The 26,282-nt window shown below is 38.7% G+C and overlaps 3 protein-coding genes and 1 long non-coding RNA gene across 7 annotated transcripts; 2 read left to right on the top strand and 2 right to left on the bottom strand.

The window, feature by feature from the left end:
• Positions 1-3,769: 3,769 nt before the first annotated feature.
• LOC102703657 (N-(5'-phosphoribosyl)anthranilate isomerase 1, chloroplastic-like) lies at positions 3,770-6,695 on the bottom strand. Of its 2 annotated transcripts, none has more exons than XM_015833604.2 (5): positions 6,636-6,695; positions 6,052-6,117; positions 5,119-5,474; positions 4,868-5,028; positions 3,770-4,472 (listed from the first exon to the last, which is right to left on the bottom strand). In XM_015833604.2, the coding sequence occupies exons 2-5, from the start codon at positions 6,113-6,115 to the stop codon at positions 4,241-4,243; spliced, it is 813 nt and encodes a 270-aa protein (XP_015689090.2). In that variant the 5' UTR covers positions 6,116-6,117; positions 6,636-6,695; the 3' UTR covers positions 3,770-4,240. The 2 variants fall into 2 exon arrangements, with proteins under 2 accessions (XP_015689090.2, XP_006648518.2); XM_006648455.3 differs by lacking the exon at positions 6,636-6,695 and adding an exon at positions 6,269-6,451 and having other exon boundaries at positions 3,771-4,472.
• Positions 6,696-10,234: 3,539 nt separating this feature from the next.
• LOC102714260 (50S ribosomal protein L21, chloroplastic) lies at positions 10,235-12,340 on the bottom strand. Its single transcript, XM_006647068.1, has 5 exons — positions 11,997-12,340; positions 11,507-11,587; positions 10,867-10,968; positions 10,706-10,780; positions 10,235-10,586 (listed from the first exon to the last, which is right to left on the bottom strand). The coding sequence occupies exons 1-5, from the start codon at positions 12,291-12,293 to the stop codon at positions 10,503-10,505; spliced, it is 639 nt and encodes a 212-aa protein (XP_006647131.1). The 5' UTR covers positions 12,294-12,340; the 3' UTR covers positions 10,235-10,502.
• Positions 12,341-13,530: 1,190 nt separating this feature from the next.
• Positions 13,531-19,622, top strand: LOC102714532 (BAG family molecular chaperone regulator 6). 3 transcript variants are annotated; one of them, XM_015833883.1, is made up of 7 exons: positions 13,531-13,884; positions 14,725-16,690; positions 16,786-16,983; positions 17,089-17,259; positions 17,366-17,509; positions 17,908-18,114; positions 18,218-19,622. In XM_015833883.1, the coding sequence occupies exons 2-7, from the start codon at positions 15,320-15,322 to the stop codon at positions 19,361-19,363; spliced, it is 3,237 nt and encodes a 1,078-aa protein (XP_015689369.1). In that variant the 5' UTR covers positions 13,531-13,884; positions 14,725-15,319; the 3' UTR covers positions 19,364-19,622. The 3 variants fall into 3 exon arrangements, with proteins under 3 accessions (XP_015689369.1, XP_006647132.1, XP_006647133.1); XM_006647069.2 differs by having other exon boundaries at positions 16,786-16,923; XM_006647070.2 differs by having other exon boundaries at positions 16,786-16,923; positions 17,092-17,259.
• Positions 19,623-19,853: 231 nt separating this feature from the next.
• LOC107303691 lies at positions 19,854-22,836 on the top strand. Its single transcript, XR_001549654.1, has 4 exons — positions 19,854-19,960; positions 20,187-20,383; positions 21,804-21,863; positions 22,010-22,836. It is a non-coding gene; the product is annotated as an uncharacterized LOC107303691 (long non-coding RNA).
• The last annotated feature ends 3,446 nt before the right edge of the window (positions 22,837-26,282 follow it).

Raw genomic sequence — 26,282 nt, forward strand, 5'->3', positions numbered from 1 at the left:
AAAAAAAAGAAAAAAATGGACTGTTTGAGAGATCACAGTGTTGGTAATTAAACTGTTTGTTTTTCGAACACGCGAAAAGATTTGTTACATTATTTTTCATTTCATGCATGCTTATTTGGTGCCAACTTAGAGCCAAAGTTTGTTGTCCACGTCATCTCCGACTTATAATTAATCGATTGGTTGATTAATTAATTACAGCTATCTTTGAAAAGTGCGAGCATCATCATGTTAATGTCAGCTATCTTTGAAAAGTGCTCGGAAGTTAGGAGAACACAAAAAAAAAACCCAACGATGACATTTTTAAATACTCTCCGGTATTGTTGAACAAGCAATCGATTCTTACAATGGCACGGAAAGGGACGGCCGGATTCTTTTCGATGAGTTTACTGACTCATGTTGTTCGTTTTCCATAAGTACCATTCCTAAACTGCTACATAACTTTTTTTTAATAAAGTATAGAAAAGTTGTTTTAAAAAAATCATACCATTTATTTTTATTTATTTTTATAGTTACAATTAATTAATCATCTACTAATTTACCCGTTACGCCTCCCACGCCAGTTACTAACCACGTATAAAGAACGTGGTGCACTACTAATTTAGTGATGTTTTATTGTTTCGGAAGAAAGTGCTTAAAAAAGAGGTGTTACCTCCGGTTTAATGTTACGATGTTCTCTAAATTTATATAAATACTAACAAATCTAAAACATATCTAATGAGTATATTTTAATAAAAACAATATATCATCAGTCAGGGGTGAGGACCTGGCACGATAGGTTCGGGAATAAAATCGTTCATGCGGGGATTCAGGGTTGAGGCCCCGCTTTTTTCGGGGATGGGAACATGGGCAATATTTCTTTGTAGGGATCTTCACAGGGCTCCATAATAAAAAAAAATGGCTCATATCTGATACAAAGGCTACTGGGCCTTTGGTCCATATGAATAATAAACCCTAGTTTTAGTAGTGCTCATTACTCTTTCTCAAACTCAGCTCACAACTCTGTCCCCATCTGCCGACTGCCTGCCTCCTCCGTTCGCCTCACGCATGCCTCTTGCCTCCTCCCTCTGCTCTCTGCCGCCCTTCGCCCTCTACCTCGACACCCGATGCTGCCACTCACCATCACTGATGGCCTTCGCCCACCGCTGACGAGCTCGATGTCACTATCGTCCGCCATCTGCCTGTCGCTACCGCTGTCCATCCTTCGCCTGACGCCGCTGTTGAGGAAGGACGTCGTTGACCACATGCCTTTGGAGTTTGGACACGTACACCTTTGGGCAAAACAGGGCCGAAGCCGAGGGCGTTCTAGTCATTCTTGGCCCCATCCCGCCCCGTCATCAACCCTATACGCCATATTAAATACTTCTTTTGTAAACATGAACATCTTAAAATACGTGCAGTCAAATATCAAAATCTTAAATCACAACGATATTAATATTTTTTTATAAAAAATAGATTATTTTTTTACTTTTAATAAATATATAACTATGGAAAATAATAATAAGACATGTGTACTAGAGAGTGTGTGTCTGTCTAATTATAAAAGGATGGAGGTGGTGCTTTAGAAGAACAAATGCACCGTAAAAAAATCTCAATAATTTAAAATTCACCATACATTCTAAAATATATATAAGTATTTCTTGGATTCAAATTGTATATCATAATATAAGCATTTTCATACCCATTGTCATGATTTCGATCATTCCAATAATTTCAGGATCAATCAAATATTTAAAAAATCTAATCAATTTAAAATTAAAAAGTCACCATGAGAGTGAATAAAAGAAATCTTTTGATACTTATGTTTTGGAATAAATGTTTTGTCTATACTGAACAATCTAGTAATACTTATGTTTTGGAATAAATGTTATTCATTATAATAAGCTGAATGGTGAATGTTGTATTGTTTTTTTTCCTCCAATTTGCTATGTCTAGATTTATCCATAAATCAATATGCTCTGTCATTTGAAAATAATTTAATCTTTTACTCATCCTACACATAGCAAAATTAAAGAAAACTAGATTATCCAATCTCAATACGATTCAATCCTACTTAACTATTTTCAAAGAATTTATTCTCTATTTTTACTGGCTTTAGTGCAATGATGGTATCAAAGGTGAATTTATTTTGAGACAAGAAAGAGTGGTAAAAAATAATCTTATTTTAGGACGAATATAATATATATTTTATATATCTGTATAAAATTATTGGCATCTATATATATTTGGATTAGTTAAATACAACAGGGAATAGAGCGTAGAATATAATTTGACAGTACCAAACACCGATGTTACTTCCTCCTCTCTATTGTAGCACATTATATAGTACTAGGACCACGTTTGTCATACGTTATCTTATACCGCGTGAAAAACATAATAATAAATTAGTACATGATTATTTAATTATTAACCATAAAAATTATAAAATAGATTAATATAATTTTAAAAACATATTTTTATTAAAGAAAACATTGTTTAATCATTTAGAAAGTATACATGTGGAAAAGGAGGAAATCTTATATTGGAGGGGGAAGAAGAACGCGGGCTACCTGTAAAACAAAACGACGCTGGTAGCTATTGGACGCAGGTCGGCGTCGATGATGGCGACGCAGCAGGGGCCACACCGGATCCCGGGACGAAAGATCTGCCCTTGCGAGGAGGAGGAGAGGGAGCCCCCCCCCAAAGGATCCGACCCACGCTGCCAGCATGCGTGGGTCCCACCGCCCGTAAAACCACTGGCACCGAGAAAGCGACCGACCCCCTTCGTGTGGGGCCCACGAGTCAGCGACTCCATTCTCTGGGGGTGGAAATCCGCGTCACGCGTGGCGATGCGGCGGCGGATAGACACTGAACGCGTGGGGCCGGACGGCTTGGGTGGCCCGCATGTCAGAAGGACAAGGGTGCATGTTTCGGTGGGTGTGGTGTGGGGAGGAGGGCCGGCATGCAGGGGTGGTGCGCCGCCGCCCGCCGCGTGCGCGGGCTCCGTTTGATTCTTCCGAGCCGCGTCAAGTCGTTTTGTGCGAATGTTTCAGATAGGCCCCTCCAGATTGCAGGATTTTCGACTTCGTCTGTGGATCTTAGAGTATAATAGCAGACTATCGGCTAACTATAAACTTACGTGGAGCAGGTATAAAATATAAAATAAATATGTTTGATTTTTATAGCAGAGCTCACTCTACGCATGCTCTCGGATAGGTACATCAAATTCATTAGTGCGAGAAAAACAGATAGAAGAAAAATATTAGAATAATCTATTATGTATATTAGCTCTAATATAAGTTTATAATTAGTAGACTTTCTCTTAGCCTCTCGTCGTTTTGTCCACCCGTTCTTTGTCTAAGGCTTGCTTCATCCCCGTCGTTTCAATTTCCAGGTTTAATTTTTAGATTTTAATTTGTGGTTTTTTGACCCCCTCTCTCTTTTCTTTTTTTCTTTTTACAAACCAAGGTCATGTATTTGTATATGGAGGAATGCAGTAGTTTCTTTTCTTTATAATTTGCTTTTAAAACTTAATGAGCATATGTGCAAAATTTTACTACTCATAAATTATATTCGTAGCTACTAAGCTGTTCTATGTATTATCAATTGTACAGCAAAGAACATTTCTTTATGTAGACCAAACTATTAGGGCGTATATGGAATGAGTATAATACTCGATCAAACTATATATGATCGGTGAGTATGATCCTTTGCATTACCCTATAAAACTATGATAGTAAATAACATCAATCCAAATTTGGCACTATTAAATTAGTAGGCTAAATTTATAGCTAGCTAGGAGCTACGTAATCCTTCCATAGCATATCCACATCATCTTATAACATGTCATAATTCAATTCATAGATCAATATATGTTTTATACATATATGTCTAAATTCTCTAACGTCCATTGCTGTCCCAATCATCAATTATTCTACCTACACAACTAAGAGCCCAGTGGAAAACATGAAAAATTACTGAGCCATATTGTATTGTTCAATACATACAATCGATACAGTACACTAAAATCTAACTCTGGCAACTCTCTGTAACTTATTTTGCCCTCAATTGTCGAGGCACAGGAATTGCACTTATTAGTTACTGCATCACTAACAAAAATTCACACAAGAAATTGGCCACATCTCGACTTCAACCTCAACGGGCATTTACCGGTGAACAGCTCGCTTCAAATGGATTCTGCTTCATTTTCCGCATTATGCAGAAGAAATGAAATTAAGCTCCAAACACCACTACACCAGAATATTCATTGTGATCTGCCCAGGGATTTAACATTGCTCATGAAAGAATAAATCCTCTTGGGATCTTTTCGGATACCATCAGGAGCACATATGCCGCTGCTAACGTCCACTCCGTTTGGTTTCAGGGCATAAATGGCCTCGCAAACATTATCAGCATGAAGTCCTCCAGCTAATAGCCATCCATTCTTGCTTCTGACAGACGGCATCTGAAACTTCTGCCAGTTGAATCCCTTGCCACTGGCAAACAAAGAGGGAAAGATGTTTGTCATATTTTTTTTTCTATCAGGGAAATATAAGAGTAAATTTTGTTTGTGGCAAATATGTAAGTAAATAAGCATGTACTCCAAGGAGGTTTAGTAACAACAAATTATGCAAGATAACGAACTAAAGTAATTTTATTCTATTGTGAATATTGATCTCAAAGAAGCACCAGTATATACATGGTAATGCTGAAAAGAGTTACTGTTTAAATTGGTATAACACAAAAATGTAAGAGGTTATATGAATCACATTATACTCTTTTGGGCATTCATTATAGATCCTCTCATATTAAGGAATAAACATAGAGGATTTCAGCACCAGGAGAAAATTCTGTACTTCCCATAGAAAAAGCAATAGGAGCAAAATCTGACCTTCCACCTTTGGCACTGTCTACCAAGAACCAATCAAGCTCATATTTTTCATCAGGAGGAGCATTGATAAGTTTTCCATCATCATCGGCATTTAGAACATAAACGATGCGATTATTCTTCGACAGCACAGGAAGTAATGCACGAGATTTATCTCCATGAAGCTGCATATGAGAAAAACTGCAAGTAACAAGCACAGCAAAGACAACTCGAAAGAAGTGCATGACAACAAAAGGAACATAGTTTATTCGAACCTGTACTAGATTAAGGTCACATGAACCAGACACTCGTAAGATGGTCTCTTCATCATCATCCACAAAGACACCTACTGATTCAGCCCCATAAGATTGCGCAGCTCTTGATATTTCTTTTGCTTCTGATAACGCAACAGAGCGCTTCGAGTTTGGCCATAGTATCATGCCGATAAGTTTAGCTCCAGTCTCCAAAGCCATTTCTGCATCTTTAGCTGATGTGATTCCACACATTTTGACTACAGGTTGGATAATTTTAACACCTCCCTCATTTGGTAACGAGGACGCAATAGTATTGCACACAATGGCTTGGTTCATTGGCAAGCATGATGTTTTAAACAGAGGAAATTTCGAATTCCCTGTTTGAGAAAACCATGTCTGGTCAGTATATTCAATAACGTGAATGAAAAGTACTGCCCTTACAGAATACTTGATACAACTTAGTTAAATAAGTACAAACTATATAATCTCTGTACGAGAAAGGTAAGGATGTAGTTGAGAGATTGTTAGTTAATTAAGAAAAAAACAAAAAGCACAGTGATGCACAAGATTTTTCTTTCCAGAACACATGTAGATAAGTACAACTTATATAACTTTTCGATATGAGCCAAGAATGTAGTTGAGAAGTTGTTAATTAATAAGAAGAAACCAAGGAGAACAGTGATGCACAAGATTTTACACAGAACACATGGTATGGTACAGTATACTTAAAATCTGACAAGGTAGTTTTGTTACTGTAGCATCCAAGCTAGAGCTTACAACCTTGCACCAGTGCTTATCATACAAATGTCAATATATGATGCGCATATCTAAATGCAGTTCTTGATTTCCCCTTTTTCAGGTACCAAATTTGGAGAAGAACAAAAACTGCCCAAACCCTCCCATTTCCAGCACATACAAGTTGCGACATAAAGGAGCATGATTCGAGATTCTTACCGCCAGTAGCCAGCACAGAGAATCGCCGAGGCTGTCTGGCTGCTGAGATCGATGACGCCGCCATCACTGTAAAGACGAATACAGATTAAGCGACAAAAAAAAACCCAGAGAAACGGCGCGTCATGGGTTTCGATTGCTTTCTTTTCCCGTTCGGGCGGAGCGAAGGCTGCCTGCCAGTAGGGTTTCAAGAAGATAGCTAGGGAAGAAAAGCCGGTACCTTGAGCCGGCGGCGCCATTGCCTGGGAAGACGGGGAGGTAGCTAGTACGGGCCGTGTTGGGTTGGGTTGGGGAGCAAGTGCGGGATGGCGGCGAGCGGTTGTTGGCTGCCTCGTGATACATGTGTAAGGAGTATCCGATGGACGCCGTGGAGGGGACGGCGGCCGGAGAGGAAGACGAACGGGTCGCGTTTGGCTCACGGTTGGTTGGTGGGTGGGGGTTAACGGGTCGCTTGCCGGGTGCGGGTATGGATCCGCAGGTAATTTGGAGGGAAAATAAAGCAATCGAAATCCGAGGCCGGGTGGATCTCCCATCTTCTTCGAACGGGAGCGGAGAGGAGGAGGGAAACAAACAGAAGAATGGATTACCTTCAATCCGGATTCCAGCCGAGGTGGAAGGCGCGCGCCCCACCTCCAAACCAGGCTCGCCGGCCGTACGGGCGAGAAGAAGGCCGCCGCACATGTGCGCACAACGGATTAATTAGATTTAAAAGATTCCTCTCACGCGGTTTCTAGCCGAAATCTAAAATTTATTTTATAACTAGTCAGCGTTTAATACTTTAAATATGTGTTAAAAACTTGATGTGATGTTTTTATAAAAAAAATTGTAAACTAGGCCCTCGAGGTGAAATACTAATGTAAGTCTCGCCCGCTGTTACTGACAATGTAATGACGTTTTTTTTACATGGCAAGTAACTTTAAAAATATGTTTGATTTTTCAATAATCTGACAGATTCTGGGCCTGTAATATCAATCGAGAAAAATGTTTTGTAACTTTTAATAAGCCTTTCTTGGTACTAAGGCTACGTTCCGATTTGATTTCAATTTTGGATTTTAGATTTTTATGGGCATCCTTCCCAAGTTCTGTAAGATATACGGAGTATCTCGTAAAATAAGTTTTTTTAGATAATTTGTAAATTTTCACTTTGTAATATGTAATTTTAAACTTCCCTCTAAAAAGTGTGTTAACCATTTTTTTTTCATTTTGGTTCGGCCAAACTTCTGCCGACTGTGTTAATCGGCTTACGGTGAAACTATCACGGAACTTATGACTTATAGACATAGATCGACTCAGCAACTAAATAAATAAAGTAAGTTTTATTTTAAAGATGATAAATATAAATTTTAATTTAATTAATATAGTTGGACTAGAGCTGTTAATAGGTTACATGTACGTGAGATGAGCCATGTCCATCCCTAACTTGATAGTTTATACGTAGAAGATAATCTCGTGGTTTAAGCATGATCTGCCCGCTAGTTTTTTAAATTTTTAGCGTATAAACCGTCTGTTTTATATTATAAATTATTTTGTACAGTATTTGTTCTAAGCCAAATCTTTTAAAGTTTGATGAAATTTATTGAAAAATATAACAACATTTACAACAAAAAATAATAATTATAAAATATATTAATGATGGATTTGATGAAACTAATTTAGTTATGCTATCATTAGTAACAAATTCATCAAAAGTGACTTACAATATAAAATGTCAAAACTCACAGTGACTTAAAATATAGGAAATACCCAGCAACTACGGGAGATACTCATGCCAAGCTAGCGTCCTGAGAGCATATCTAAGAGATGTCTAAAATTAATCTCTAAAACTAAATTTTGAGAATTAAGCTAGAAAATATATCTCTAACAAATTACTACATATAATCTTAATATTTACACATGACTAAAATTAGCTCGCTCGTGTCCTAAATTTGGGTCAAGGGTATGTGTTTAATACCAGTTATTCATTTTTTTGCCTATCACATCGAATATTTGGACACATGTATAAAGCATTAAATATACTTTAAAAATAACTAATTGCACAGTTTGAAAGAAATTTGCAAGACAAACCTTTTAATCTTAATTAATCCATGATTAGCCCGATTAGCCGTAACTGCTACATTAACTCATATATGTTAATGACATATTAGTTAGCCTTAAAAAATCTCTATGTAATTAGTTTTTAATTAGTCGCCGAATAGTGATCAAACATCGATGTGATATTCAAACTAAAAATTTTCGCAAACTTAGACAAGCCATAAACTGAAGTAGGGGGGATTAGGTCGCAAAGTTTGACTGGGTTTAAGAAAGAGCACGTGGTATGATGCTACTCTCCAGTCCAAACAAGCTGATCGAAATCATATACTCCCTCCGTTTATGATACGTTTCATATTATAACCATTTTGAATTTATTGTAAGTTATACCTTTTTTAAGCTTAACCATGTTTATAAAAATATAACAATATTTTCAATACAAAGTAAATATACTATAAAAATATATCTATGATTTGATGAAACTAATTTGGTGCTGTAAATGTTAGTACACTTTTACATAAATTCGATCAAATTAGGACAAAACAAAGTAATTATAATACGAGAGTTAGGGAGTACGCAGCAGTTTCCTCGCTGTTGCTATCTCACAGATCTTGGAAATGATTCAATACTTGCATTAGTTCGATGCCAAATGTACCATGGTCAATGCACTACCGTCATCAACCGTACTTTGCCAGAGCAGCTCAGGCAAAAACAAAGTGACAGTTTACTGAATCTACAAGGCTTTATGACTTGTTTAGTTCTCAAATTTTTTTTAAAAAACATCACATCGAATCTTTGGATATCTAAATAAAGCATTAAATACAGATGAACTAAAAAACTAATTTCACAATTATGTGAGAAATCGTGAGACGAATTTTTTGAGACTAATTAGCCCATAATTAGCCATAAGTGCTACAGTAACCAATATGTGCTGGTGACGGCATAATTAGGCTCAAAAGATTCGTCTCGCGGTTTCCAGGGGATATGTGAAATTCGTTTTTTCATTTGCGTCCGAAAAACCCTTCCAACATCCGGTCAAACGTTTGATGTGATATTTATGGCAAAAAATTTTGCCATCTAAACACCTCCTCTGTGTTTGTCCTAATTTTATCGAATGTAAAAGGTAAAAACAAAAACTGCTGATGCTGCCCTGCAAGACCAGGAACTGACCGTGAAGTAATTTCCTTTCTTCTCTTGATAGCTCTCTACTAAATTCATGTATAGAAACCAATGCAAATGGATTAATATATGGAACTAGTGACGCAGGAGCCAGCTGCGGATGCTGATGTGTAGACACAATGGTGACATTGTTTCTGTTTCCTGGAGAATAAAAAAGAAAGCAACTTTTGCTCATAGTTCAATTCCAACACTTTGAGCACGCACCAAATGATCACAAATTCGCAACTTTATGTAATATATACCAGCTAGTAACTTGGTATTTCTGAAGATGTAATTGCCGAGGGATCAAACTAGTATAGTTTTACCAGAAGATAGAGGTTAGTAGAGCTGTACTACTTTTATCTTTGCACCTGCATTTGCTAATTCCTTACATCTGGAAGTACCACGTACAGATGACCCTTTTTCCTTTGTTCAACAATACATACCATTATACAAACCTTGTTGACAATGAACAAGTCTTATACAACAAATTGGTTAGCATAACAAATGAGTGTGCTTATATTTAGTTTCTGAACTTTTACAGTGGCCAAATCTTTACTTCCACAAGGGTTTCAATTAGGCAAAATAATCCAGGACTGTAATACACGATTAGGAGAGAAATATTATAGAAATAATCATAGTTTGCCAAAAGATTATGACACCTTATGCAACTGGTTATCTTTGCTAAGGACTCACAAAGGGTTTCTGCATGAACTAAGTTTCTAAAATGTGGTAAGCAGCATTCATGCAGCCACCACCTTGTAGTGTTTAAATGTCCTAACCAGCTGCTCGGTAAACACCTAATGTATGGCCTTGTAGACCTATTCTTCGAAAACTTAAATAAATCATGGCCAAAATTGCACTGGACGTAGTATTGTAACTGATCCCAAAAATATTAGGACATGGCCCATTTCATAAAATAAGTACATTTGAGGTACAGATGTCATAAATATGAAAATTAGCAGTTATGTTCACATAAAAGTGTATAAAGCTGCACAAATGAAAGATAAAACATCCATATTGTGGTAAATACTTTATCTCTCTTTAAGCACAGTGAAAACAATACAATTGGCTAGCATACACAATTTCGAAATGAACAAGACAGCTGGTGGAATAAACAAAGGATGGAACAGCTGGATGACTGGTAGCATTCGAACACATCAACAAGGTAAATTTTGTTCAAAAACTGTCCTTCCAGACAAGAAAAGGTAGCACTTGTATTCTAATGTACTACCAATCATTTGAAACTACAGAACTTACAATTACTCTTAAGCTGGAACATACTCAAGTATTGGGTCAGCAGGGTATTCCTCGTATCCGCTTATGCCGGTAATTCTTAACCTTGTGTTTGGCTGCAAAAGAACAGAGAGTTATAAATTAAACTTGTTTTTTTGCTTGTAATGTAAAAACTGAATCAGTATTTATCATTACAATTCTACCTTTCTTGAAGATGGTAATAGGAAAAACTGACCTGTCTGTGACCAAGTTTCCTCTGGTACTTCTTCTTCTTCTTGTATTTGAAGACAATCACTTTATCATCCCGTCCCTGACAAAAAAAATATATTGGGGAGAAATCAGTATCAAGTAATTTTGAATATTCATGATTAAGCCAACAACATACAAAGGAGTTACCTGTTCCTCAACCACTGCATGAACAGCTGCATTGGTCACCACTGGCATGCCGATGTAAGCCTTGTCTCGAGTTGATACTAGTAATACCTTGTTTAGTATTATCTGCACATTAGTATTATCTACAAGTGAGAATTTTGGGGGAAAAAATACCAAAAATGACCTACACAAACATATGGGTCCTATGGAATTGGAAGTTTGCATTTGAGGAGTAATTTTAGTGGGGAAACAAAAGATGCTACTATATGCAGGCTACACAAGGAATGGATTGGAAAGTTCTGAATAGCATATTTATGTGAAATTAGGAACTGGGGTTTAAGTTTTATAATTACAGGGAAGCGGACTTTGTGCTTCTAATACACACTGGCTCATTACCACTTTCCATATATTGGGGAGAAATGCACTAGCTCTTTGTTTCGAAGTTTGCTATTGCATCTCATGAATAAAAAAGAATAACCATCGATAACCAATACTATTTGTTTCCCTTTTCCTATTTACTATCACCTTCTCCAGAAGCCACCTCAGCATCATATACCTTCTACATTTTACGGATTAATACAAACTGACCAATGACAATAGTCCAAGTTTCTAGTTAGTTCGTAACAAGTATCCTCCTATATCCTCTAAAGTACCAGCACCAGACCTGGTCATTGACATTGGCGCCTTTCAGCCTCTGCGTGTATATGTACCTTCCAGGCATCACAATGTACTGTCTCGACCCAATCTGCGAAGGAGGGGGAAAAAAATCAAAACAGATCCCTTGTTATTCACAATGAGCATACAAAACAAAACACAGAGAAGCCCTCCTCAGATGCATTGTTGCAGATTTCAGCAATGCGTCTAAACAATTCTCTGTAAGACTACTACCAAATCGTTCCAAAACCCTCTAATTCTCAACGCCATTTTGCTGTACATGCATTCCTATTGGCGCGTGCATCCTCAAAGCTTCTTATGCATCGCGGAGCAAGCAACGCAAGCCTGAAATTCTCTCGCTTCAACACAAGAAGCAATGCAACTAGAGCTAATATAGCATGAACAATATGATAAAAAGATTTTTGCAGTGAGCCGGACTAAAAGCTGAAAAATTGGCGGAAAGGGGGGATCAAGTGAGCGCGCGCGCGAGCCAACCCCACCATGACAACGGCGAAGATGTCGGCGTCCTTCCCGGCGCCCGCGGCCGCGAGCTGCGTCTCTACGGGCTCCGGAACCGAAACCTCATCCTCCTCCTCCTCCTCCTCCACCTCCTCCACCACCGCCTCCGCCTCCACCGGCGCGGGCGCCGCCTCATCCTCGGCGGAAGCGAGGAGCCGCCAGCGGCGCGGCACGGAGGCGGCGACCGAGAGCGAGGTTCTCGCGGCGTGGGACGGGGCGGAGGGGAGCGCTAGGGTTTTGGGGGCGAGGAGGCGGAGAGGCAGCGTCGCGGTGGCCATCGCCGGCGCGCGGTGAGCGGACGACGAGGAGTGACGATGGGGGAGCGTGGGCTTTGGGAAGAAACGAAGAGGGATAATATTGTGGATAGGGAGCCATCCTGAGCCGTCCAATCGGGAACCGACGGCTCAGATCATATGCCATTGAAGAAAAAGATTGAGCTCTAGCTTCATCTTTGTAAATTCCAAATTAGAACTTTTTAATTTGTGAATTGAATATTAGGGCTTATTCAGACGAGAGGACTTTTAATCAGATAGAAAGAGCAAGATCATTTTCATGTTTTTTTCTCTATAACTGATAGGAAAGGAACATGTACTTTTTCATATACTTTATTCCTACAACGTAAATGGGTCACGCAGCAACTAATTATTACTGGCACTTACAGTATGTCTTTTCTTTTTTTCCCAACCAAATATGAGAGCGTATTGCAATGAATGCTATGTTTGTATTGATTGATTGAGTACATATATATAGGGGCATAACCTTCCTCCACATCTCAAACCGATTTGTTTGTATTGATTGATTGAGTACATGTATATAGGGGCATAACCTTTCTCCATATCTCAAACCAATCTATAGAACACATCGGGAGATTAGGAAGGAGATGGCCAGCCGGATCACCTAGATTGATGGCATACCAAATATAGTCTAACAAAATAGACCCTTGAGCACAAATATAATTTACTTTTAGATTGAAAATTTGAAGCACACCAATCATACCCACTCCTTTTTTGTGTGTGTCCATGTTATTTGGCCACACCATTTTCCCTGCCATACTAGGAGGTGACTAAATGCGGATAGAGTTTAGTCTCAAAATTTAAAAGAAAACAGTTTTTTATAAAAAAATCGCCAAATTTCCCGTCCTAAAATTTAAAAGAAAACAAACTAATTTCCGACCCATCGGCCCACTAAATAACATACTAGGACTGCTTTCGTCCCCCTCCTTTAGTTAACTTATATCCCTCGTTTTTCGCGTGCACGTTTTCCGAACTACTAAACGGTCTATTTTTTTTAAAACTTTTCTATAGGAAAGTTGTTTTAAAAAACATATTAATCTATTTTATATTTTTTAATAATTAATAATTAATTAATCATGTACTAATCTATTATTACGTTTTCCGTTAACTTACCCATGTACCAACGAACACGGCCTAGGTCTGGCCCAAGAATGCCTCCTGGGCTCGGCCCAGTCTATATAAGGAGATCGTCTCATCTTCTTCCTCGAGGAGCCGACTTGACGGGATGTTAGTGGAAGTGTCCAGAAGGAGCGCCGCGGTCGTCGTCGTCACCTTCGTCGGGAACCCTCGCGAACGCTCTCCACTCTCCCGATCGGCATTCCGCCCGCTCCGCATAAATGGCGGCCTTCCTCCTTCCCTTGGTCCCCCTCCCCACGATACAGAAGAAGGCAAGCAACGCGCTCGCTCGCGACCGACCGACGACGACGAACTGGGAAAGGCGGACCGCATCGCGCGCCGGTAGCTGACTTCACTCGGCCCCGTGGAGATCCGAAGGTTTTGGTGGGCTGTTCGTCTGGTGTATCTGCCACATCGGGGGCTCTTCCGCTCTGCTGGTTCTTCTGTCTCCCCCGCCGCTGTGAGTCCCTTTCCGATCCTTGGCTTGGAAACAATTGGCTGTATCATGACAAAAACAATTGCTGTTTCTAATTAGTAGTAGTGTGGATGTCAATTTGTTGGGGAAGAAGGTGTTTCATTCAGATAGATCAAACGCGTTCAAAGGATTTCTCCGTGATTGGCGAAGATTAGTCTAAAAAATTGTGACGTTTTCATGACAGAACTGAAATCTAGGTTTGGTTTTACGAGCCTTTTTTTAATTTATTTTGGAAATCAAGCTAAATCTTGTAAGGCATGTATGTGATGCACTCGAAATTATCTGAAGTTTGGCAGATCGAATGTTCCCTGATGACCAGTAACTACCCATGATAGGACCGTGATAGCACTATCGATCTTTGTTCTGCTCAGAGTACTACAGCTGTAGAATCTCATTGTTACTATCTAAATGAAATGGGTGAAATGGAATTAAAATGGCACACTAGTTTAATGTTAATTTGTTTTGTAAAATCACTTTTCCATAAAATCACTTATCCATAGCTCTATTCTATGATGGATATTTCTCGACAATTAAGCGTACCAACGAATGATAAAAACAGAAGCAGTTACGGATTAATAAATCCACACCAGAGAAAATAATGAATGGTCGACTCCCAACTGTTGGATTGGATGGAAAATAATTTGCTTCAAGTTACAACCTGATCAAACAGTCTTTATGGATGTTGTTTAGCTAGTTCTTATCTATGGTCTGTAAAGTCAAAATACTTTTCAATTGTTAGCTTTTGATCTGCTTAAGCACATCCAAACTTAAGCTCTGCACGGCTAAAGGGCATGGAATTAATATATTTCTTCTGCATTCTTGCAGGTATCAGCCGTAGATCCTGTTCAACAGGTCTAGGCATCTATCATACTAGTATATAAACTAGTTAATAATGTATCCAGCAAACCAGTACATGGATCCATACTGTTCACATTACAGAAATCATGTTCCTTACCCATATTATCCTCCTCCTGGGTGTTGGGAAGTTGGTCATCCACGTATGGCAATGGACTTGTCCAGTCGACTACCGAGCTATGGACCTTGGCCATACAATTCTACCATGAACCATCTGCACCCTCCAGAGTTCCATAGCTGCTGCAACCACACATATCCTCCTGGTTACAGTTTTAGGCCACCATCCCCTCAAGAAATTCCCCCACCTCATCTGTATTATCATGGTCCTTTTCCACATCACCCAAATACCTGCCCTTCTTACTTTGCGCCACCACCTCCGTATCCTGTCGATCAGACAACATATGGCTATGACAGGTTCAAGAGCCATTGCTGTGGATGCCCAAACCATAGTTGACATGGAGGCGAGAGGAGCAATGTGAAAATTGAGGAGGAGAGGCCTGACAGTGAGCAGAAGGACACCGGCAGTTTTGGTATAGGTCGACATCCGAATTACGAAAACCAGGCTATGTGGCTTCCTTCCAGCAGAACGGAAGATATGGAGAACAAAAAAACCATGGAATTTCCACCTCAGTTCTTTAATGGATGGATTCCTGTTAGTGGTAAAAGGACAGGGGATGTGAAGCAACAGGATAAGGACGATCAGAAATCAAAGCAATTTCAGTGGCCAATAATTTGGATGCCAGCAGGATATGATGAGAAAAGACAAGCTAAAGAGCTGAAGGAGATGGATGAAAGCCCAAAGATTTCTGAAGAATCCCCTCCATCACCCAAGATCAAAATTATTCCCTTGTCATGGTTTGAAGATGGTCATAGTGATCAGAAGCCATCTGTCAAGGATGAATCGCATCATAATGAAAGATCAACATTGAAAAAACAGTCTACAAGCACTGAGCATCAAGATGGTAGGGCAATAGAGAATATTCAACTTATGCCTAAGAAAGTAAGCGAAGAGAAGAAGCCCATTAGGGAAAACTACAAGACAATTCCAGTCATGCCTAGGCATGAGGATGAAGAAAACAAAACAGCTGGTGGCAATTACAGGACTATTCCTGTTATGTCTGTGAAAGAAACCGATGATAGGGAGGCTGATGTAAGTGTGCAAAAAGGTGGAAAGAAGATCAACAGTACTGAGAAGGAAGAAGAAAATGGGAAAAGAAGCAATGAAGGAACATCAAAAGCAAAGCATTCAAAATTGCCTCCTGTATGCCTGCGGGTGGAGCCTTTGCCCAGGAAGAAATCTGGAAAGGGTTCTTCAAGGTCTCCCAGTCCACCAACTAGGAAGGATGGAGACAGAGCCAAGAAGGAACTCAAAGAGGCTCATATCCAAAAAGAGGAGACTAAACAGTCGGATCCAAAGAAAGAGGTAGCCATATCTGAAGTTCAAGAAAAAGCACCTGCTGAAATGAATAAAGAGAGGGCATATAGTAATGAAACCAAGCAAGCTGCCTCTGTGAAACACATGCAGGAGGAACAAGCTTCCACGAGTCTGGATGATCAGAAGGTGCAAGCTACTAGAGTCGATTTCAATGCTCAAGAAAATGCTGGTCAGAAGAATTTGCAGGAATCTGAGAAAAACACAGAGCACAAGATAAAAATTCAAGGTGAACCTGCAAAAGACAATTCTAATACGTCCAGAATTAGCTTTTCAGAACCAGATGCAGCAGTTTGTATTCAGTCTGCATACCGGGGGTATAATGTGCGAAGATGGCAACCTTTGGAGAAACTCCGGATGATCAAGAATGTAAATGAACTGATGATAGATCTGAAGAAGCAGTTGCAAGACCTTGAAGCTTCTTCCAAGCAGTTGAGTGTTAAAGAGCAAGTGACCATCAATGAGACTATCATGAATTTACTCCTGAAGCTTGACACCATTCAGGTACCACCTTTTTCAGTTTAGATTAACTTGATACTTTGTGTTTATGATTGACTTGCTGGTTGGGTTCACCTTGGATGTTGTTAATCCTTATACAGGGCTTGCATCCAAGTGTAAGGGAGGCTAGAAAGACTGTTGCTCGAGAACTAATTAGTCTGCAGGAGAAGCTTGATTCTTTGTGCAAGCAACCATCTAGTGAATCTAATCAAACGGATGGTGAGCAAGAGAAACCAGAGGTAATGGAGAATACTTTCCAAAATACATCTCCTGTCTCAGCAATAGAAGCATCTGAACAAGTAACTCTCACTTGTTACTTATTGATGTTTCATAACTTAACTCGTTATTGCTTACTGATGACGCAGTATCTAATATAGAATGTAATTTTAACAAACATTTACCAGCAGGAAAAGGCTTCAGGAGTGGATGAAGAACAAGGTCCGTTCGTGATTGACTCTAAGGAGTTGATAAGTGATGCAGTTCCATCAGTAGCTTCCACGGGTACAACACAAGATGCCCATTCTAATGATCATATAGAAGATTCAAATACTACCAAGGAAGAAATACCTAATGAAGTAAGTTAACTTCTATTTGTTACTTTGGGTATTCTAGTTTCAGGTTGACATGCTAAGGTTGATTTGATTTACTTTTGGGGTATCTGATATAACTCATCTCCAATAGGGAAAAGCTGCAACACAGTGTGACTGTCAAGGAGACCCCTCAATGGATATGATAGGTGATGTAGCTTTGTTGGGACATTCCACTGACCAGAAGCACCAAATAGGAGAATCAAATTCCATTTCAAGTGACAAATCGTATGAAAGAGTAAGGCCCCGTTCGGCACCCTAAGTTAGATATCTAAGCATCCTCGTTTTCCGCGCGCACGCTTCCCGGACTGCTAAATGGTGTATTTTTTATGAAAATTTTCTATAGAAAAATTGTTTTAAAAAATCATATTAATATATTTTGTATTTTTTAATAAATAATTAATTAATCATGTACTAATCTATTACTACGTTTTTCGCGCTGGCTAACTTACCCTCTTCCCCCCTCTACCTGAACGCGGCCTAAGTTGTATATCAACCTACATTTCTAAATAAAAACTGCAAACTTATGACTGTTAATCAGTTAACAAGGCGAATGCAGTCTTTTACTTAACAAAAAAGTTTTTTTGTTGAAAAAAATATTTTGGCATGAACTAATTTGACTGTTCATGTCAAAAGGAAAAGGATGAAGCCTGGGTTGGAGGACAGGAAATACCATCAGGGGACCACATGGAACCATTACATGATGAAGCTTTATCAGAGAGCTCCAATGAGCTGGAACAGTGCACAACTAGATCAAATACAGTGATTTCTCCTATGGCCACTGACAACAGTACAATTCATGTGGTTGCAACATCTGTTGAAAGTGGTATGGCAGCTGACAAAGTAAGTTACTTGTATTTATTTATTTATTTGATGATGATCTTTACCCTTATAGTAACAGTATTGAATTTGTTAAGTATCAATGTTATATATGCCATGAATACAGGGCAGTCCAGTTGAAGGTCAGGTGCCTGAAGCTGCAGCTGTAGAAAGCTCAGAGTCAGAACATTATGTTGCTCCTGCGGAAGAAGGTCAGTGCGAAGAACCAAATGCTCAAGGTGTTGATTTGGAGGATTCATCAGTATCTTTGATGAATGAAGGGCTGCAGGATCATGATCCAGCTCCTTCAGGCTGCACTGGTAAACCCAATTCAGCCGAGCAGCCAGAAACAGCTAGCGATGTGAATATGGAGCAACAAGTTGAAAATGTGGGTATCACACAAGATGCAACAGAAGAATCTGATGCTACACCAGTGGTTGGAATGGGCCATGTTATCTCTGCAGACACAGAAAATTATGTGCAGTCTACCTTGCTGCAAACAATATCAGAATTGCAACCAACAACAGAACAAGATGCCTTGGAGGAAGCAGTAGCAGCAAACAAAGGCATGGTTTCTGGTGATGAAGATGATTCAGTACTTTTTGGTAAACAAAATGGATCCGCTGCTAATCTGCCAGGTGATTCTGCAAATGCTGAAGAACCCCCTATTGAGGCACTGGGAATGGAAGTTGACATTCATGAGAGCACTCTTAGAGAAATGAAGGATGATCCTATTTTCCCAGAGATGAACGGCTGTGAATTACCATGTGAACAAGGTGGTATCACAGGTCACGAGGATTCTGAAATCTGTGTGTCACCGGAGCACCAAGCCAATGTGCATAAAGAGTTCTGCAGTGATGATGGCCGTTGTGCGGATGTGCAGGTGCCAAAGGAAGGTGAATGCAATATAGTGGGAGCTGATAATCTGAAAGAAGATGTTAGCGTGCAGACTGAGAACATGGCATCTGAAGAAGCTTCTCTGGCTTCTGGAACTCCAGATGATTTGAAAGTTGACAACAAGGTCCATGAAGAAACTTCAGATTGTGTGACTCGTAATGTTTCAAAAAGTGACAATGAGAATAAACTTGCTGAAGAAAACCAGAGGCTGAAAGAGATGCTGCAAAAGCTTCTTCCGTCTGGCAGCGATCAGATGGCAGTTATCACAGAACTGAGCGAGAAGGTTAAGACACTTGAGCGTAAGCTGGCGCGCAAGAAGAAGCCAAAGGTGAGGGTACACAGACCAGCCAGGCAAGCAGCGGCCAAAGTGCACTGAAGATAAAATCTCTGAAATCCACTGGATGATCTCTCTGAAGCTTGAGATCGTGTATTGGGATACCATGTAGATGTCGTATCCAAGTTTTTACGAAGTTCGATGTACAACTACCACGTGTGTACACAACTGTGCGTGACAGCAACAGTGTTGGTTCTATGTGTTGGAGAATGTAAGATCATGCCTGTGTTGGGTCCTTGTAATCCTAATGTATCCTAAGTTTAAAACAGAGTATCATCAAAAGGGAGCTGCATGTTTTCCTTGCGTGCTTGTACTGGTTTAACTTCCATTGCATACCTGGCTTCCAAAGCTGCATATTGCCTGTGCCATTTGTACATAGAGTTGCACAGAGATGGGTGGTGTTGTGTAAAATCCTCCATGGGAGAGCTTCTACTCAAGATTTCAATAAAGCTGCTCCATACGTGTCGTATGCTCATGTGGCCATATCATTTTTACTGTTGCCGCTAGGCCAAGGTATGATCTAAAACCGAAAGGCTCGTCAAGTGCTGGCTTTATGTGTCCTCACTCTACTCTGCTGGTTGCTTTTGGTGCAGGACATGTGGCAGGAGTGTGGGAGCTGAACTTGTGCATCGGATGCAGGTGATTGCTCTGCATCCAGTATTTGCTGTGCAGTTGTTGCCTGATCGAGCGGAGATTAAGATCTGATTATATCCCAACTTGTGAAACGTATTTTGAGATGAGGAGTTACCTCTGATAATCTTATTAAGAAAAGAAATAGTAAAGAGAATCGGATAGAAAATATGTACGAAATGCTGTAAAATGCTGAATTGTTTCTCCATTGATGATACATTTTTTTTTTTGGCAGGATATGCAACATGTTAGTCCAGTAAATTTTAAGACTGCAGTGAATCATGAATCTGAATTCTGGAGTTCATCATGAAAAGGCAAATTCACCTTTTCAGGCTCTCTACTTGAACGACGCAGTATCATGATAACAAGGACCCAAGTCCTCGGAAAGCTTTATCAGACATGTAACACAGCAGACACAGATGAAGATATAAGGTAAAACAAGGTACAATCATGAACAATGTTGCATGCTATCTTAACTTCTTCCCTGGAACCAAATCATGGTTAGTGCACTCATCTTATTTGTCAGACCAAATGCCAAGTAGTAGGTTCCAGTCTACGACAATACAGAGAGGGATAAAATAAGAAGGTGAGGGCATGGCAAACATCATAAGATAGCCTGTCATTGGAATACACTCACATATTGTCAGCACTTCATTCAACGCCTCCCATGCTTTTGCTGCAAATATGAAAGTACCAAACACTGTGGACCACTAGAGATTCCGGTAAGCATGGAGGGCCTCCATTAGCATGAGCATGCCAGTGTCTTAAACAAAATGATTGGCCATGATCTATCCATCTGGCCATCTGGGTGTTTGTCTATATATATTTGTACACCTTTCTCTAGCCATTTGATCACGCTGGATAGCCCACTTTGCCACATATTAGTACAACACTATTGTAGTTAGCTAAAACTGTCGATCTTGATGTTAATGGGGCTATACTGTTCGTATATCTGCTAGAAATAATGTGGCACGTGTTACTTAAAACATAATTTTGAAATTGCAAACTTCTTTATATATAGTCAAGAATTATTAAAAGCCGATCTGTTCTTTCCTCATTATCGACTATGGAATATTACGGACATGTTTCCCAATCTCTTAAACATGAAAAAAAAAATATAAAAGTTCCCCACCTGACTTTTTTAAAGCAATTTTTTCTCGGTAGTAGTCAATTAAGTCATTTATACCCTTAAATGGATGTCACCAAATCAGATGATACAGAAAAAAATGTGAATTCATGAAATTGCCAATGGATTGTCTGTGTATATCCACAGGTGGATATAGAGGCCGGATTTTTCTCCATTATCTAAAAAAATGAATTTGACAATGAAACATATAGAAGGGATGTCTATGGTATATCTTCCTTGATTCAAGAATGTGGTGACCAGTCAATCTCAGCATAACTTTTGAAGCCGGGGCAAGAGAAGGATCCTATATGGCTAAGATTAGTGTCAATCGAGACAATGACATGGCGACAATGACTTGATATAGATATCCGTTGTACTCCTTGTCCATGAGCCTCTCCTGATGGAACTAATGGAAGTGTTCAGTTTTGATGGCCATTTCAAGCTTTGCCATAAAAAAAAACCTTACAAAATCTTCCCACATTTTCTTTTCGTACATGTTGGCTGATAGTTGAGACATCACAGAATTAAAGCTTGAGGTGTGAATGTCCAGTGAGTGGATCATGCCATGCCAGCCAAAAAGGAAAATGTTTGCCAGGAGTTTCTTCTGTACGAATAATTAAATATTTTCAAAGTATTTATTGCTTGTTTGTACTTTGTACCCATTAGCACAAGAAATTTCCGCCCTCCATATTTCTTATGCTAATGACCTTACATTTTGCTTTTCAGGTAGGTTATTTGGGGGGTGAAAGAATTTGCTAATATCATTAGGAAGCTAGCAAGCAAAAGGTAAGTTCTTTTGCCAGTGGAGAAGCCACCACTTAGAAAAATGTTCACTTCTATGTATTCTTGGCCGTTGCTTCGATCTTTTTTTTAGGTTGATGTCTCAATTCCTTTTGAAAGAGATTTACAGTTCTCATGGTCTAACATTTTAGGTCTGCTCTGCATCTGATCTGACTCACATGCAAGCTCAAAAACTGAAAAGGCACCATGCTAGCTTTCTCATGCAACATAAAAAGGAAAGGTTTGTGCATACTGGCACATGGCACATATACATTCTAGTGGGCACTAATTTAGTGGCCATTCTTATTAGTGCACTAGCATGCCTTTGATTATTCTGGAACAACAGTTGATGTCCTACTTGTTTGCCACCACAGGACCAATGTTGTATTGCTGCCAGGTTTGCTTCAGTTCATCCGAGAGTGATTAGGCTGTGTTTTTTCTATCTAGCTAAAAATGGAAGATAAAAGATTTTTTTTGATTTCTGTGATAACTAATGGTATGAACAATAGAAAATTAATTACTATAAAGTTAAAAGTTTACTTTAGAAATGTGAGGTAATGAAGCTCTATTTAGAAACTTTTTGCACAAAACACACCGTTTAATAGCTTGGGGAGTATGCACGCAAAATCGAGAGAAAAATCTTAAGAAAAACTGAGAAAAAGAACGCAGCCTTATTGCAAATTGGAATTTGGTCAAGAACAGTCAGAGGTACAGGATACCTTCATTAGAGAGATATAATTTAGCAATTCCTCCAAGGATGTGGTTATTACAGTAAGAGAAATCAAGGAAGTGTAACCTCCAACGATTTTCTGGATCATGTGATTTTATGGCTCCCATTTGAGAGTATAAATGACTGAATAAAATTATAGTACAAGTTGAAATATTGTTTTGGAATGATAAGATGGTGAATTCTTATTTAGAAATAGTTTACACGAAACACAATGTTAATGGCTTGGAAAGCAGGCCCAAAAAAGAAAAATCCAAAATCCACCGTCAGGAAAGAACATAGCCTTACGTGCCTGTTTAGGTCCATATAGGTCCATAGACTTTTTTTTAAAGTTCTTTATCAAATCGGATGTTTGGATGTTAATTAGGAGTATTAAATATACACTGATAACAAAACTAATTGCATAAATAAAGGTTATTTCGTTGGACAATTTTTTAAGCCTAATTAAGCTACGATTAGCAAATGTTTACTATAGCATCACATTTGATAATCATGGACTAATTAGGCTCAATAGATTCGTTTCGCGAAATATTCCCGAGTATAGGGCTAGATTTTATTAATAGTTTATATTTAATACTACTGATTAGTTTTCAAACATTCGATGTGACAGGGACTTAAAAAAAATTGTGTGGAAACAAACAGGCCCTATGTTTCGAGGAAAAATAGTTGTGTTTAGCTTTGAGCCTCCTTTTCTTTGTGCTCCTATAATTCTTACCTAATGGGAACTAGTTAACAATTTTTTTTATTTTTTAAACTTCTTTAATAAATAATTTTATTGTTAAACCTTAAAGAAAATATTTTTACCATATAAATCTTTTGGCCACGTCATTGTTGGTGACGTGGTAAGAACGTTGCCACGCAAATTGGTTGACACGGTGGGCTTATCACGCTGGTGCCATGGGTGTGGCAAGATAACGTTGTCATACTAGTATTGGTGGCATACCACACCACCAACAATAGTGTAGTCAAAAGATTCGTCCGGTGAAAATATTTTTCTTTAAGAGTTAGTAATAAAATTATTTATTAAAATAGTTTAAAAATAAAAAAAATTCCCTAGTTAACCCTGGGTCCTTTTGTCTGCTCCAGACTTGTCAAAGGAAGACGTACACGCAGAAATAAGAAATTTTGGTCAAGATGGGCATTGAAAACATGAGTACTATGGTAATTTTCAATAGTACCTGGCAAGTACTTGTATGCCCCTCTATTCAAGGATAAGCAAAAGATTTGACAGGCCTAGGCATGCATTTGCCACATCTACAAGCAATCTCAAATAGAATGAGCAGCAACCTCATCAGCACACCTATAGATAGTCAACATATCCTCTTTTTTAGAGTTTGGGCATGTGGAACAGTGACATGAGAGGAGCTATAGAAAAGAGTTGATATATCATGGTTTTGCTAGATTCTATGAGTAGTAGGCAAGTGTGCCAGCACATGGGGGACAGATTGTGTTCATCAGGGGTTTGGGAATGTCCCAAAGTGTACTACCTCTATTTTTAGGCTGTGTTATTTTGTTGCTGAAATTTTTTAGGTTGCGCTATTTTGTTGCATGAAAGATAAAAAGATTATCTAATTTTTATAGTAGCTATTTAATAGGATATACAATAGAATTAATTATTATAAAATTAAAAATACTATCTTAGAGAAATGTAAGACGATGAATATCTATATAGAAGCTTTTGCAAAAAAGAAATGGAGAGAACACATTGTTTAGCGGTTCGCTGAAAACATGCGCGTAAAATCCTAGAAAAAAGTTGGGTGATAGAATGGACAAAAAATACATATAATGTTGTGAAATCCACTTTTTAATGAAATTATTATATGGACCTGAGTAAGCAGCAGTTGAAGGAGACTATTCTTTAGACATTTCTAACACAAGTTCATCGGAAGAATGGTGCATTACATGTCTCCTGAACCGAATCCTTCTGTGGTACTCCAGTGCACCCAAAGTTCATTAGACTTCAATCGTTGTCATTGCACTCGGTGCCGCTGTTTGGCCGCGCAGGGAAAATACATATTTAAAAAATATATAGAAGGGGAATATATATATTTAAAAAATATCTAACAATTGCATGAATGAACGCTAGCTACTCAACGCTGATCTTAGTGGCACTGGACATTGAATTTAGTGCTAACCTTGATGCCACATGTCAGCCAAATCAATTGGATCTGAACCTTGAAGCAGCAGCGGAGCTAGCCGATGGACTGATCCTAAATATTTTGACGCCGTTGATTTTTTTTATAAATATTTGATTATTCGTCTTATTCAAAAAATTGTCAAATATGTAAATCTATATATATACATAGAAATATATTTAACAATAAATGAAATGATATAAAAATAATCAATAATTATATATTTTTTTGAATAAGATGAATAGTCAAACATATATAAAAAAGTCAATGACGTCAAACATTTAGAGAAGGAGGAAGTATTATTTTTAACTAAAACACCTGACGTGACTAAACACATACCATGAGAATTAACATGATCAAAATATTCAAATCTGAAAATATGTTTCGATATAGTTTATTTTTAAAATTAAAAAATATTCAAAAAATTAGGGAAGGAGGAGACAACTTGCCCAAACATGTGTTATGAAAGGAATATGCCTTTTGGGGACAATAATTTGGGATGCTTAAGGCGAACCCAATGATATTGGACTAATGACAGTGTGAAATGATATATCGTAAAGTGTATAGAAAAAAAAAGGGCGAAACAAATCAAACAAAAGATACCAAGTGTGCTGTCAACCGTCCCAGCTCACATAAGGGATGATGATATGGTTCATGAACCAACCATAAATCGAGACGATATGGACCATATCGGCTGCGAATCCCAAACCGGGGCAACAAACCCAGGTCGTAGAACGCATAACTGAGCATCAACCTGGCATGATCGTCAGGAGCACACATAAAAGTTTGCCGGTCACTAGGAAACGCTCTCGATTACCTGGGCTCAACGATGTAAAAATAAGAATCCAAAAAGGAGAGAATAATAATGCACAATTCTATGCAAACATCATGTCCATCCAAGTCCAAGACCGGTGCAAGTATGCAACTCTCCAAACGCAACCTATTTTTGTCTCTTTGTTTTGCATCCACCGCATCAAAATTCAAGGAATACGGCTGCAATAATTCAAAAAGAAAAAAAAAAGAAACTTGTGGATCATCTTTGGTTTATCCCAATACAAGCTGGTCACTGGATATGCCTCTCCAGTCCCAATAGATATGCATCTACTGTCATGTCAACCATATAGTACAAATCAAATCACCCACATTAATACGAGTCGTTATCACCCAACAATTTATGTGGTTAGATTCACTTCACCTTTCTAATTAATTAAAGCATGGCTAATAATATAGCCAACAAGTTAACTATAAGACTTTTTTTAGCCTTTTTATAGCCTATTTATATAATGGTTAGCTTTTTATCTTTAATACATGAACCACATGTCTGTCTCACATGCTGCCTTATGTCTGAGCTGGCTATAAGCTTATAGCCAACTTCTCCTCTCTCTCCTCCCTTCTCTCTTTCACATCAGCATTTAGCTGGCTTATAGCCTGCTATTATACTTACTCTTATAAGCCACAAGCACTTTGAGTTTGAGCGTGCTTTAATTGGCAACCTTTGCTTGTCTAGCTATAATCTTAATTAAGGTGTTGTCAATTTTGCCACGACCGTGTTCTCACACGGGA

The sequence above is a fragment of the Oryza brachyantha genome, chromosome 2 (genome assembly GCF_000231095.2).
Source record: "Oryza brachyantha chromosome 2, ObraRS2, whole genome shotgun sequence".
Taxonomy (NCBI): domain Eukaryota; kingdom Viridiplantae; phylum Streptophyta; class Magnoliopsida; order Poales; family Poaceae; genus Oryza; species Oryza brachyantha.

Coding starts and splice junctions, on each gene's coding strand:
- LOC102703657 (XM_006648455.3), bottom strand. Junction 5,475..6,051: donor CTCTGTGCTGGCTACTGGCG/GTAAGAATCTCG, acceptor TTTCTCAAACAG/GGAATTCGAAATTTCCTCTG. Junction 4,473..4,867: donor GACAGTGCCAAAGGTGGAAG/GTCAGATTTTGC, acceptor TTTGTTTGCCAG/TGGCAAGGGATTCAACTGGC.
- LOC102714260 (XM_006647068.1), bottom strand. CDS start 12,293: ATGGCCACCGCGACGCTGCCTCTCCGCCTCCTCGCCCCCAAAACCCTA. Junction 10,969..11,506: donor GCGCCAATGTCAATGACCAG/GTCTGGTGCTGG, acceptor ACTAATGTGCAG/ATAATACTAAACAAGGTATT. Junction 10,587..10,705: donor GGAAACTTGGTCACAGACAG/GTCAGTTTTTCC, acceptor GTTCTTTTGCAG/CCAAACACAAGGTTAAGAAT.
- LOC102714532 (XM_015833883.1), top strand. CDS start 15,320: ATGTGGCTTCCTTCCAGCAGAACGGAAGATATGGAGAACAAAAAAACC. Junction 16,691..16,785: donor TGAAGCTTGACACCATTCAG/GTACCACCTTTT, acceptor ATCCTTATACAG/GGCTTGCATCCAAGTGTAAG. Junction 16,984..17,088: donor CAATAGAAGCATCTGAACAA/GTAACTCTCACT, acceptor AACATTTACCAG/CAGGAAAAGGCTTCAGGAGT.